At 47.2% G+C, this 13,066-nt stretch overlaps 1 protein-coding gene across 1 annotated transcript in view; it reads left to right on the top strand.

Annotated features, from left to right (window-relative positions):
* rbm44 (RNA binding motif protein 44) overlaps positions 1 to 13,066 on the top strand; it is a 220,970-nt gene that overhangs the window by 26,836 nt on the left and 181,068 nt on the right. Inside the window, exons 2-3 of the mRNA XM_038787013.1 lie at positions 936 to 995; positions 12,279 to 12,409. Coding sequence (XP_038642941.1) covers positions 937 to 995; positions 12,279 to 12,409 — 190 coding nt within the window. The 5' untranslated portion in view covers position 936. The remainder of the gene's footprint in view (positions 1 to 935; positions 996 to 12,278; positions 12,410 to 13,066) is intronic.

Raw genomic sequence — 13,066 nt, 5'->3', positions numbered from 1 at the left:
TTTATACTCGATGCCCCATCCAATGAAGGCAAGCATACCGTATGCTTCCATGACTACCTTGTTCTCTGGTGTTGCCACTTTCAAAGATCTATGTACCTGCGTGCCCAGATCTCTCTGACTTTCTATATTCCTAAGTGTTTTGCCATTTACGGTATATTTCCCCTCTTATGTTAGACCTACCAAACTGCATAACCTCACATTTGTCTGGATTAAATTCCATTTGCCATTTCTCTGCCCAAGTCTCCAACCTGTCTATGTCCTGCTGTAACCTCTGACAGTCCTCAACGCTATCTGCCACTCCACCAACCTTGGTGTCATCCGCGAACTTACTAATAAAACCAGCTACATTTTCCTCCAAATCACTTGCGTATGGTGACTGGGTATAATTCTGTAAGTATGTCATCCTGTTCCTTGACTAGGATCTGCACTGTTGACCGCATCCATTTTTATTGGACTGAAATCGATAGAAAATACCACATGGTGTCACTCAGTCATTACTACTTATTTTGAATGCCTCTGCCATGTTTGTTTCCAAAGACTTCCACTGGGAAATCCTTGTAGCGTTAAAATAAGTGGCATCCTGTTCTATGGGTCCACACCAGGTTTCACATCACATGTTAATCCATTGGACGGTGAGGAAAGTTCTCACTTTGTTTTCAAAAAAAAAATTGTCAAAACTTATTTTCACCATATAATGGGAAGTACTGAAAAGTAATCGGAAAACGTAGATGAATATTGCTGCATATATGGAAACTTGATGATTATTATTATTATTATTATTCATTCCTCAAATCTTCTGTCTCCAGTTCTCGCTTTGTGGTATCAAAAGCTTGCATGCATTGTTGATGTCTATTTTATGTGGGCTTTGTAAGCTATTGACTTGAATTTTTAAAATTCTGTTTGTTTTTTTAATTTGAAAATGTAACTGACAACAGAATGCAGTCTGAATCCATGGAAGATTTACAGGAGCCCAGAATATCTTCAGAGCTAAACCAGTAAGTGTGAAATTAAAGCATCTCCTCTAAGCCAATGGCCACGTTTTATATAATCAGTTTAGGAAATTAATCCAGATTGGAAATTAAATGTGAATAACTGCTAACTATGAAAGTGATAATTTCTATAAAATTAAATATTTTCATTTCCAAGAAAACGTTTAAAATTGCTTCAATTGAGCTTTAATGAAAGAGCAGTCTGAAGTGAAGACGCTGATCTGGAGTGTTAACTTAGGGCGCGATCTAATTAAAAAAAACAATAGTCTTTTCTGGACGGCATTAGTGGGGTCGTTCCCAGCGCTTGTAGCTATTGGGGAGCTTCAGGAGGGAACCACCCCGCCGAGGCCGTTCCCCCCCCGCCAACTCACCTCTTGGGTAGGGGTCCTCAAGCCCCATCGCACTTCACCTCTTATGGCCAGGACATCCCTCGGCCTTATCCCCTGTGTGGGCAAAATGCCACCTTGGCACAGGTACCTACCCCAGCAGTGCCACGTGTGCCATCCTGGCAGTGCCAGGATGGCATCTGCGTTGTGCTGTCAGGGTTCCCATGTGGGTGGGATCCAGATTACAAAATCTCGTTGGATCTCACTGGGTGTAACAACAGTTGGGAATGCCGCAAGAGGTCTCTCACAGAATCTATCGGTTGCGCCCTGTTCCGATTCTGGTGGGGCACAGCCAGTAAGTCGCACCCTTAGTTTCTCTCTTAACAGATGCTGCTCCATCTATTGCCAGCATTTTCTATTTGTATTTCAGTATTTTGCCTTGGAGTATACTATTCCTTGTTATTTTAAATTGCATATAATGGTACAAATGACCTGATAGAAAACTTCATCGCTCTTTCCCAATTTTCTCAGATCTCAGCTTTGAAAGTGAATTTCCATGTATTGTACAAAAAAATTAACTAATTATGGTACCTTCTAGACGAGGACAGCTATTGCACAGAACACACAGCGGATTGTTGTATATCATCCAAACATCTGGAATGAATCCATCACACTGGCATGGCCATCAATGCAGTTGGCAGCTTCCTTTCTGGTTGATTAGCTATGGTTTTATGCAGCATTTCACCAATTACTGCATCGTTTTGGGGTGCCTATTGCTGAAAACACACTCCGGTGTGGTATTCATCAGCATGATGTTCCTGCTTTTACACTTGCCTCTGAACCTGTTATTGACAAATTCCTCTCCATTATCATTCAGCAACTTCAGTGGTGCCCTAAGTCCACTCCCTTGCCTATTTATAATGGCAAAAAGACAAAAGAAAATGGTTCCCCTCTGTACAAAATGTAGAATACAACCATTTCTCCCATGATTTTGTCTGTTTACCCTTGCCAAGTGAGTTGGTAGAAAGACAAAACATGGTTACCCGTTCAAAATTTAAATTATGCTGTCCTTCCATGCCATTAGATCATGGATCCTCGTTAAAATTACGTACCAATGGAAAGCTTGGGGTAGGACCTGACGGCTTCCTCTGATTCTTTTTACAGATTTCACACTCCTCTCTAACTCAGTAATTCCTTCTATTAACATTGTATGCTCCTCGTCAATCATTCCTACAACTTTTTGTAGAATTTTTAACCTTTGACAAGTAGGATGAAGAAATTAATTTTTTGCCTTGTTTCTTATTTCCTGAGAAACGTAAAATTTTGTTACGGGTCGAGACTGGGTAAACTGAAGGACCACTGACTTTCCAAAAAGAATTGTCTTATCATGCTCATGTTGAATTTCATTTGTGCCTTTTTCAGAGAAGGCTTAGTCGACAGCTTGGATATCACACCAGAGACTATGGCCCAGATTTTCTGCTCCCCTCCCGTTCTTGTCAGGTGGATCGGCGATGGGAGCAGCAGATATCGTAAAGACTGCAAAGTCACCGTTCTGGCCCCCCCCCAAATCAGTGAATGATGCGTTTCCTGATGTTCAATATCGGGGGCATAATTTGAACACATTACCATATCATTATCAGGCCTATATGACTGAATCATCTAGTGTCCCCTGGCTATCCAAGGTGACAAATTCCTCTCCATTATCATTCAACATGATGGCAGAATGGTGTGAATCATGACTGGTCTCTCAAGGCTTGGCGGAGGGGTTCCTGAAATTTATTGAGTGTTCTTTTCCTCATTCTGCCTGCCTTTAATCATTCCACTGTATTTAAAAAAAAAAATTCAAAATTTTAACAAAATTTTACAAACCACTTCAGAAAGAAAACAAAAAACATAATAGTAATAATAAAGAAGAACGAATGAACAACTTAACAATGCAAGGTGGGGTAGATACCCTTTACAAGTAAAATCAACCCACCACCCATACCCCCTCCCCCTCTCTGGTTTGCTGCTGACCTCCACTTAACGTTCCGCGAGAAAGTCAAGGAACGGTTGCCATCGCCTGGAGAACCCCTGCAAGGACCCTCTTAAGGCAAGCTTTATTCTTTCCAAACTTAGAAACTCAGCCATGTCACTGACCTAAGTCTCCACACTTGGGGGTTTTGCGTCCCTCCATATTAACAAGCCCGTCTCCGGGCTACCAAGGAGGCAAAGGCCAAGACTTTGGCCTCTTTTGACTCCTGCACTCCCCGATCTTCTGACACCCCAAATTTTGCTATCCCCCAGCTCGGATTTACCCGAGTGCCCAAGACCTTGGACATAGCCTTTGCAAAGCCTCTCCAAAATTCTAAGTGCCGGGCATGCCCAAAACATATGGACATGATTTGCTGGGCTCCCTGAACACCTCACACACGTGTTCTCCACCCCAAAAAACGTGCTCATTCTCGGCACTGTCATATGCACCACCTTAAACTGAACCAGGCTAAGCCTGGCACAAGATGAGGAGGAATTGACCCTGCCCAGGGCGTCTGCCCACAGGCCCTCATCCAGCTCCTCACCCAGTTCCTCCTCCCACTTGCCCTTCAGCTCTTACACCGAGGCCTCCTGCAGCTCCTGGTATATGTCCGGTACCTTTCCATCCCCTACCCACACGCCCGAGACCACCCTATCCTGTATCCTCCGAGCCGGTAGCAGCGGAAATTCCCCCACCTGATTCCTCATGAAAGCCCGGACCTGCAGGCACCTAAAGGTATTCCCTGGGGGCAACCCAAATTTCTCTTCCAGCGCCCTCGGGCTGTCAAAAGTCCCGTCAATAAACAAGTCCCCAATCCTTTTGATACCCGCTCTGTGCCAGCTTAGGAACCCACCGTCTATTCTACCTGGAGCGAACCTGTGATTGTTCCGTATCGAGGCCCAAACTGAGGCCCCTACCTCCCCCCTGTGCCATCTCTACTGCCCCCAGATCCTCAATGTCGCCATCACCATCGGGCTCGTGGTGTACCGTATCGGCGGGAGCGGCAGCGGTGCCGTTATCAATACCCCCAGGCTAGTATCCATGCAAGACGTCTCCTCCAACCGCTTCCACGCCGCCCCCTTCCCTCTACTACCCATTTCCAAATCATGGATATATTCGCTGCCCAGTAATAGCACCCTGCCCGCCAAGGAAAGTGGCAGCATGTCCCACCTCTTAAAGTCCTCCTCCATCTGATCCACCAGCCGCGCTAGATTGAGCTTGTGCAGGGCATCCCAACTCTTGGCCACCTGTATGCCCAAATAGCAAAAGTTCCTCTCCACCATCTTAAGCGGTAGCTCTCCCAGTCTCTTTTCCTGGCCGCTCGCATGTATCACAAAAAGCTTGTTTTTCCCGACATTCAACTTGTACCCCGAAAAGTCCCCAAAATCTTTCAGTATCTGCATGACCTCCCCCATCCCCTCTACCAGATCCGAAATGTACAGGAGCAGGTCATCCGCATACAGTAAAACCCGATGCTCCCCCCTCCAGTTTCTAGACTCCCTCAGCGCCATGGCCAGCGGCTCAATTGCCAGTGCAAACAGCAAGGGGGACAGGGGGCACCCCTGCCTCGTTCCTCGATGTAGCCTAAAGTACTCTGACCGCAGCTGGTTTGTCGACACACTCGCTACAGGGGCCTGATACAGCAATTTAACCCACCCTATAAATTCCTTGCCAAATCCAAATCTGCCTCTCACTTCCCACAGGTATTCCCACTCCACCCGATCGAAGGATTTTTCTGCGTCCATTGCCGCCACCACTTCTGCATCCCCTCCTTCCGAGGGCATCATAATCACATTCAGGAGCCTCCGCACATTCGTGTTCAGCTGCCTGCCCTTCACAAACCCCGTCTGATCCTCATTGATCACTCCCAGGACACAGTCCTCAATTCTGGTGGCCAACAGTTTGGCATCTACATTAAGGAGCGATATCGGCCTGTAGGAGCCACATTGCAACAGGTCCTTATCTTGCTTAAGGATGAGCAAGATCAGAGCCTGCGACATTGTCGGGGGAAGGATTGCCTTCTCCTTGGCCTCGTTGAAGGTTCTCAACAATAACGGGCCCAACATCTCTGAGAATTTCCTGTAAAATTCTACGGGATATCCGTCCGGTCCCGGGGCCTTGCCCAACTGCACACCCTCCAAAACATTAACCAATTCCTCCATCTCAATCGGGGCCCCCAATCCTGCTACCCGCCCCTCCTCCACTTTAGGGAACCTCAGTTGGTCCAAGAATCGCTTCACCCCCCCATTACCAGACTGCTTGACTCCAAATCCGGAATCCTACTCCACATCCACTTCATGAACCCTGCATCGTCCCAGTTCGGAGCATACACATTCACTAACACCACCCGGCCCCCCCCTGCAGTTTGATACTCGCCATAATATATCTACCCCCTTTATCCGCCACAATACCCCCGGCCTCAAATGCCACCCGCTTGCTCACCAAGATTGAGACCCCCCCTGGTCTTCGCATTCAGCCCTGAGTGGAAAACCTGCCCACCATCCCTTCCTCAGCCTGGTTTGATCCGTGACCTTCAGATGTGTTTCTTGTAGCATGGCTACGTGTGCCTTTAACCCCCTTAAGTGCGAAAACATGCGGGCCCTCTTGACCGGCTCATTCAGGCCTCTCACGTTCCACGTGATCAGCCTGGTCGGGGGGCTACACCCCCCCCCCCCCCCCCCCCCCCCCCCCCCCCCCCCCCCACCGCCGACTAGCCATCTCCTTTTTTCGGCAAGCCACGTGCCTGCGCCTCCCCCACACTCCAGCCCCCCAGCCGTAGACTCCCCGTCCCGACACTCCCCTTTACTCCGAAAATTGATTCCCCTCCAGTCAGCAAAGCAGCAGACCAGCCCCCCCCCCCCAACCCTAGTCAAGTGTTCGCTTAACCCTACTTCCCCCCTTCCCCATTGCACTCCCGCAAGTCAGCTGACTCATGCTGACCCCGGCCGCACCCGGCTCTACCTCCAATGCCCCCGTTGACTCCCTCTACGGGTCTCTTCTCCCCCCCCCCCACACCCCACACCCCCCTCCTCAACTAAGTGAGATAGAGAGAGTCCTCCCCCTACATCCCGTGTGTACAGAGAAAAAACACAACTCTCTCAAACAAACATACTTTGGGTGCTATCCCCAGCGTTGAGCGAATAAACTGCCCGACCCCATCACCTGTGTCGTAGCACTTCCCAACTGCGACCCAACCCAGAACCCCCAGGGCCCAGGGAGCAACAAAAACAAAAGAGAACATGGGGAGAAAGCCCAACATAACACCGACCCCCAGCCCCCACCATCCCACCAGCATGCCCCAACAACATACTGCAGTCCATTAGTTTGAGTCCAGCTTCTCGTTCTTTATAAAAGTCCACGCCTCATCCGGCGTATCGAAATAGTGGTGCCGGTCCTGATAGGTAACCCACAGCCTCGTTGGTTGTAACAGGCCGAACTTCACCCCTTTGCTGTGGAGGACCGCTTTGGCCTGGTTGAATCCCGCACACCTCTTGGCCTGCTCTGCACCTCAGTCCTGGTGTGTTGAATGTGATTCACACCAGATTATAATCTGTATATACATGTGCTTATATTGTAAGTGCAGTTGTACTACCTGACCACCAGGGGGAGTAGCTCTGGGAATGCTCGAGAATTGTACTGGGCTTCTCCCTTGGTTCCGCCCAGGACTCGTCCCCCGGAGCTGCTGTATAAAGATCAGTGCCACATGGTCAGCCGGCTAGTTCACCGAAAGTTCAATGGCTAATCGGCTGGCTCTGTTGTGAGTATATTAAAACCGCAATTCTAATCCTACAAGCGCATGTCTGTAGAATTGTTGATTCCAACACCTGGTAAATACGGATCTCACAGTTCTCCCACCTGGTACTTCACTCCTTCTTCACCCATCGCAGGACACACTTCTTACTGGTGAAGCGGTGGAATCTTACCACCATAGCTGTCAGCGGCACGTTCGCCTTAGGCCTCCTTGCCAGGACTCTGTGCGCCCCATCCAGCTCCAGGGGCTGCGGGAAAGCCCCAATTGCGTGTTTACATGAGACTTTTAGCACAGTCTAGCAATTTCAGTGCTAGTATGATCCAGGGATCCCCAAATTGAATTAGTCAATCTTTACGGAGTCTGTTACAATCAATGACACACTCTTCCATGGAGTGACCGTATCAATGTGACTATGCCACACAAGACACTTAACAGTTTATCTTGTAAATTTCATCCAGATACAATAATAAACAGTCCAAACCTGCATCAGGATTGATTTGATGGGCATCAAGCTCGCAAAATATTTGCAATTTCCCCCATCGGGAAAGTTCCCAGCATCGTGGTCACATATGCACCAGCATCTGACCCCTCCAGCCTTTCGGGAGACCCAGAATCCGCAGGTTCTGCCTCCTTGACCTGTTTTCAAGGTCTTCCAGCCTCTCCTTCCATCTTTTGTGTAGAGCCTCGTGTGCCTCCACTCGAACCACCAGGCCCAAAATCTCATCCTCGTTGTCAGAGGCCTTCTGCTGCACCTCCTTGATCGCCGTCCCCTGCATCTTCTGGGTCTCCACCAACCTTTCAATAGAAGCCTTCATAAGGGCCAACATCTCCGTCTTTAACTCGGCAAAGCAGCTTCTGCAAAACTCCTGCTGCTCCCGTGACCACTGGGCCCACGCTGCCTAATCCCCGCCGGCCGCCATCTTGTTTTTTCGCGCCCGTTCTCCTCTCTCCTCCAAAGCCGCTTTTTTGATCGCCCCACTCCTGGTCCACTCCATACAGCGCTGGAGGACCCTCACTGTTTCCTTCCCACACTGGGAATCGTTGTCCAAGTGCCCCTGGAGCTCCGTAAAGGGGCCAAAAGTCCGTTATCGGCGGGAGCTGCCGACCGTGCGACCTACCTAGGCATAGCCGTAACCGGAAGTCATCATTCCACTGTATTGACGCTTGTATCCAATATGAACTATTTTAAAACCTGGCCATTGTTTTGTGCCATCTGTGTTACACTCAAATGTCTGAAGGAAATGACTGTTCCTCAGGAATGTTTTTTCTTCAAATCAGAAGACATCTGATTCAAAAGGGTCTTCCTTTTCTGAGACCAGAATACCAGTGAGAACCAATTGCGTGTTTACATGAGACTTTTAGCACAGTCTAGCAATTTCAATGCTAGTATGATCCAGGGATCCCCAAATTGAATTAGTTAATCTTTACGGAGTCTGTTACAATCAATGACACACTCTTCCATGGAGTGACCGTATCAATTTGACTATGCCACACAAGACACTTAACAGTTTATCTTGTAAATTTCATCCAAATACAATAATAAACAGACCAAACCTGCATCAGGATTGATTTGATGGGCATCAAGCTCGCAAAATATTTGCAATTGTATTTGTAGTAGGAAACAACAATGCCAAGGCCATACCTTGTTTTTCTCTTTGTAGAGACATAACCCATATCCACATAACTATTCCATTCTTTCACTAATCATGTGATTCAGGTTCCAAGACCATCAGAGGGTTATTATCCCCAATGCTTGTTTTTTTTTTTCACTTTTAAGCAACTATTCTCAGCTGTGTTATACTCCAGAAAGTCTGTTAGTGAAGAGTAGAATTGAAAGCAATCTTTGCACTTTTTTGTCAGAATTTGTTCATAGACTTCGACATTTCAACAAGCCCTACAATTACAGTTTCGGTCTGTGTCTGTTCATAGGAGCTCAAAATAATCCCCAGTGAATGCTCACTATCAACATACAATTTAGCACAATTAATATACAGTTTTTAAAAATACATTTAGAGTCCCCAATTCTTTTATTTTCAATTAAGGGGCAATTTAGTGTGGCCAATCCACCTACCCTGCACATCTTTTTCGGTTGAGGGGGTGAGACCCACGCTGACACAGGAAGAATGTGAAATCTTTCCACAGACATTGACCTGGGGCCACGATCGAACCCAGGTCCTCGGCACCATGCTGTAGCAGTGCTAACCACCGCACCACAGCCTTTGTTCAAACATAGACAAAAGAGCTGAACTTGAATTGATGACATCCAGACAACATTTGACTGAGTGTTGCATCTAGGACCCTAATAAAACCATTCATTGGGAATTGGGAACTACTGGTACTGGATTGTCGTAAAAAGAGATCTGGTTCACTAATGCCCTATCATCCTTATCTGGGCAAGCCACTCGGTTCTGTCAAAGCTACTATGATAGAATTCACCCTGCAGTTTGGGAGGGAGAAGCTGGAGTCGGATGTAACGGTATTACAATTGAATAGAGGTAACTGAAAAGACGAGAGAGGAGCTGTCCAGAGTTGATTGGAAGGGGAGCCGAGCAAGGAAGACAATGGAACAAAAATGAAAGGAGTTTTGAGGGTTATTCGGGAGGCGCAACAGAAATTCATCCCAAGGAGGAGGAAACTTGCTAAGGGGAGGATGAAGCAACCATGGCTGACAAAGGAATTGAAGGACAGCATACAAGGTGGTGAAGATTAGTGGGAAGCCTTTAAAAGCAAGCAGAGGACATCTAAAAACGCAATAAGGGGGGAGAAGATGAAATATGAGTGTAAGCTAACTAGTAATATAAAAGAAGATTGTAAGAGTTTTTTTCTATATGTAAAAGATAAGAGAGAGGCAAAAATAGACATTGGGCCACTGGAAAATGAGGCTGGAGAAGTAGTAATGGGGAACAAAGAAATGGCAGAGGAACTGAATAGGTACTTTGCATAAGTCTTCACCATGGCATACCAGAACTTCAAGAGAGTTGGAGGGCAGAGGTGAGTGTAGTGGGCATAACTAAGGAGAAGGTGCTAGGGAAACTGAAAGGTCAGAAGGTGGATAAATCACCAGGACTACACCCCAGGATTCTGAATGAGATAGCTGAGGAGATTGTGGAGACATTGGTTGTCTTTCGGGTATCACTGGAGTCGGGGAGGATTCCAGAGGATTAGAAAATGGCTAATGTAACCCCTGTTTAAGGGAAGCAGGCAGAAGACGGGAAATTCAAGGCCTGTTAACCTGACTTTGGTCATTGGTAAGATTTTAGAGTATTGTTAAGGGTGAGATTGTGGAGTACTTGTGTATGGTAAAATAGATCTGGGTCAAGATGGTTTCATCAAGGGGAGGTCATGCCTGACAAATTTTTTGAGGTTGTAATGAGGAAGTTAGACAAAGGAGAGCCAGTGGACGTGATCTGTTTGGATTTCCAGAAGGCCTTTGACAAGGTACCGTGCAGGAGGCTGAGAAATAAGATAAGAGCCCGTGGTGTTAAGGGCAAGGTAGTGGCATGGATAGAGGATTGGCTGATTTGCAGAAGGCAGAGTGGGGATAAAAAGGTATTTTTCAGGATGGCCGCCAGTGACTAGTGGTGTTCCGCAGGGATCAGTGTTGAGGCCACAACGATTCACGGTATATATTAGCGATCTGGAAGAAGGAACTGAGGGTGCTAAGTTTGCAGATGATACAAAGATATGTCGAGCGACAGGTAGTGTTGAGGAAGTTGGGAGGCTGCAGAAGGAATTGGATAGACTAGGAAAGTGAGAAAAGAAGTGGCAGATGGAATACAATGTGGAAAAGTGTGAGGTTATGCACTTTGGTAGAAAGAATAGAGGCATAGACTATTTTCTAAATGGTAAACGGCTTCATAAATCTGAAGCACAAAGGGACTTTGGAGTCCGAGTTCAGGATTCTCTTCAGGTTAACATGCAGGTTCAGTTGGCAGTTAGGAAGGTAAGTGCAATGTTAGCATTCATGTCGAGAGGGCTAGAATACAAAAGCGGGGATGCACTGCTGAGGCTGGCCAGACCTCATCTGGAGTATTGTGAGCAGTTTTGCGCTCTGTATCTAAGGAAGGATGTACTGGCCTTGGAGAGGGCCCAACGGAGGTTCACAAAAATGATCCCGGGAATGAAGGGCTTGTCATATGAGGAGCGGTTGAGGACTCTGGGTCTGTACTTGATGGAATTTAGAAAGATGATGGGGATCTTATTGAAAATTACAGAATACCGAGAGGCCTAGATAGAGGGCGAGATTCTCCCATCAGGAGACTAAGTCGTGACGCCGGAGTGAAAACCGGAGTGTTTCACTCCGGCGTCGGATGCCGCTCCTCGCCCCCTATTCTCCCACCCCCGGGGGGCTAGGAGCGGCGCTGCGTCATTTACGCGTGCCGGGCCTTGGCGCCGCGTAAAAGCGGTGCCGCGTAAATTACGTCACCCGCGCAGGTTGGCCGGCGCCAACCCGCGCATGCGCGGTTGCCGTCCTCCCCGTGGGCGCCCTGCAAGAAAAGTCGGAGTGATCTTGCGGGTTAGCGGAGGTAAGGCGTTTGTAACGGGCGAGCGGCAATTATCCGAGCAGCCAGCCGTAAATCTCGGTACGCCGGTTTGGGGGGGTGGAAGAATCGCGTGCGGGTGCCAGGGCGGCGTGGCGGGACTCACCCGGCGCCCCCGCGATTCTCCCACCCAGCATTGGGGGGGGGGAGAATTGCGCCAGAGTGTGTGACATTCCAGGAAATGGACAGATGATAAGGGGTTAATATAATGTAGATAACCGCTAGATGCAGAACTATATAAAGCAGTGATTCACAGATCTCTGGGAGAGAGCTTGAGAGAACTTGAGAGAGCAGTGATAGAGTGCAGTATATGAGATGGTGCTTGACATTTTGTATTTAAAAACATGGACAGGTTTTGCTCCAGTGAATTTCTCCCACCCCTACCCAGTCAGACTAATAGATCTAAGAGATCATTGGACATGTGTCTAAGAAATCTGAAAGTAGTTTTCCTCCAGAACACTCTCGACTTGGTAGTTAGTAATTTATTGAGAAGCATCTGAGGTATAATTAGGTGCTTTAAAAGTGCAAATTACTACTTCAAATTTCTTGGCCGATGCTTAAAATGCTTTTATGACAATTCAAGGACAGTGATAGGTGAGATTGATTGAGAATGGTAGCTGCTTTTGAGTTAATTTTGTTTTTTGTTTTTTCATCTAGATCAAGAATGCCTACGTTTTACTGCATTTGGCCATGTGAAAAATGCAGTTACTGCAATACCTTAAGTACACGAAAATGTAGGAACTGTAGTGAACCAATGAGAGATGAAGAGCAGTCTCTATATTTGGAAGGTACTTGTATTAGATTGTTCAACGCAATAGTTTTTTTAAAAATTTAGAGTACCCAATTCATTTTTTCCAATTAAGGGGCAATTTAGTGTGTTCAATCCACCTACACTGCACATCTTTGGTTTGTGGGGGTGAAACCCACGCAAACACGGGGAGAATGTGCAAACTCCACACGGACAGTGACCCAGAGCCGGGATCGAACCTGGGACCTCAGCGCCGTGAGGCTGCAGTGCTACCACTGCGCCACCGTGCTGCCCTTCAAGGCAATAGTTGAAGCTAATAGGATACTGGGCTGCATTCAAAGGACTCTTGATTACAAAATGAATAATTTTGTGTTCTTTTATACAAGACCTTGGCCTTGGTCTCAATTTAGAATATTACGTTCAATTTTGATCCCATCACATTGAGGCTATTAAAAGGGTTGAGGTGAGCGATAAAAAGCACGATAGCTACCCAGATGGACTCCGAGATGGGCCTTGAGATAACCTAACCATTTTCCCTGGGCATTCAACTGCATTAGCAGCACTGAATCCCTACAAGCTACATCCTGGGATTTAGCATTGACCAGAAACTGAACTGGACCAGCTATATAAAACCGAGGTAAGAACAGGTCAGTGGCTGTGAATTGGCGAGTAACTCTGCTCCTGACTCCCCAAAGCC

The sequence above is a fragment of the Scyliorhinus canicula genome, chromosome 2 (genome assembly GCF_902713615.1).
Source record: "Scyliorhinus canicula chromosome 2, sScyCan1.1, whole genome shotgun sequence".
NCBI classification, from domain to species: Eukaryota; Metazoa; Chordata; class Chondrichthyes; order Carcharhiniformes; family Scyliorhinidae; genus Scyliorhinus; species Scyliorhinus canicula.
Note: the sequence above shows the minus strand (reverse complement) of the source record. Positions and strands in the feature narration are given on the sequence as shown.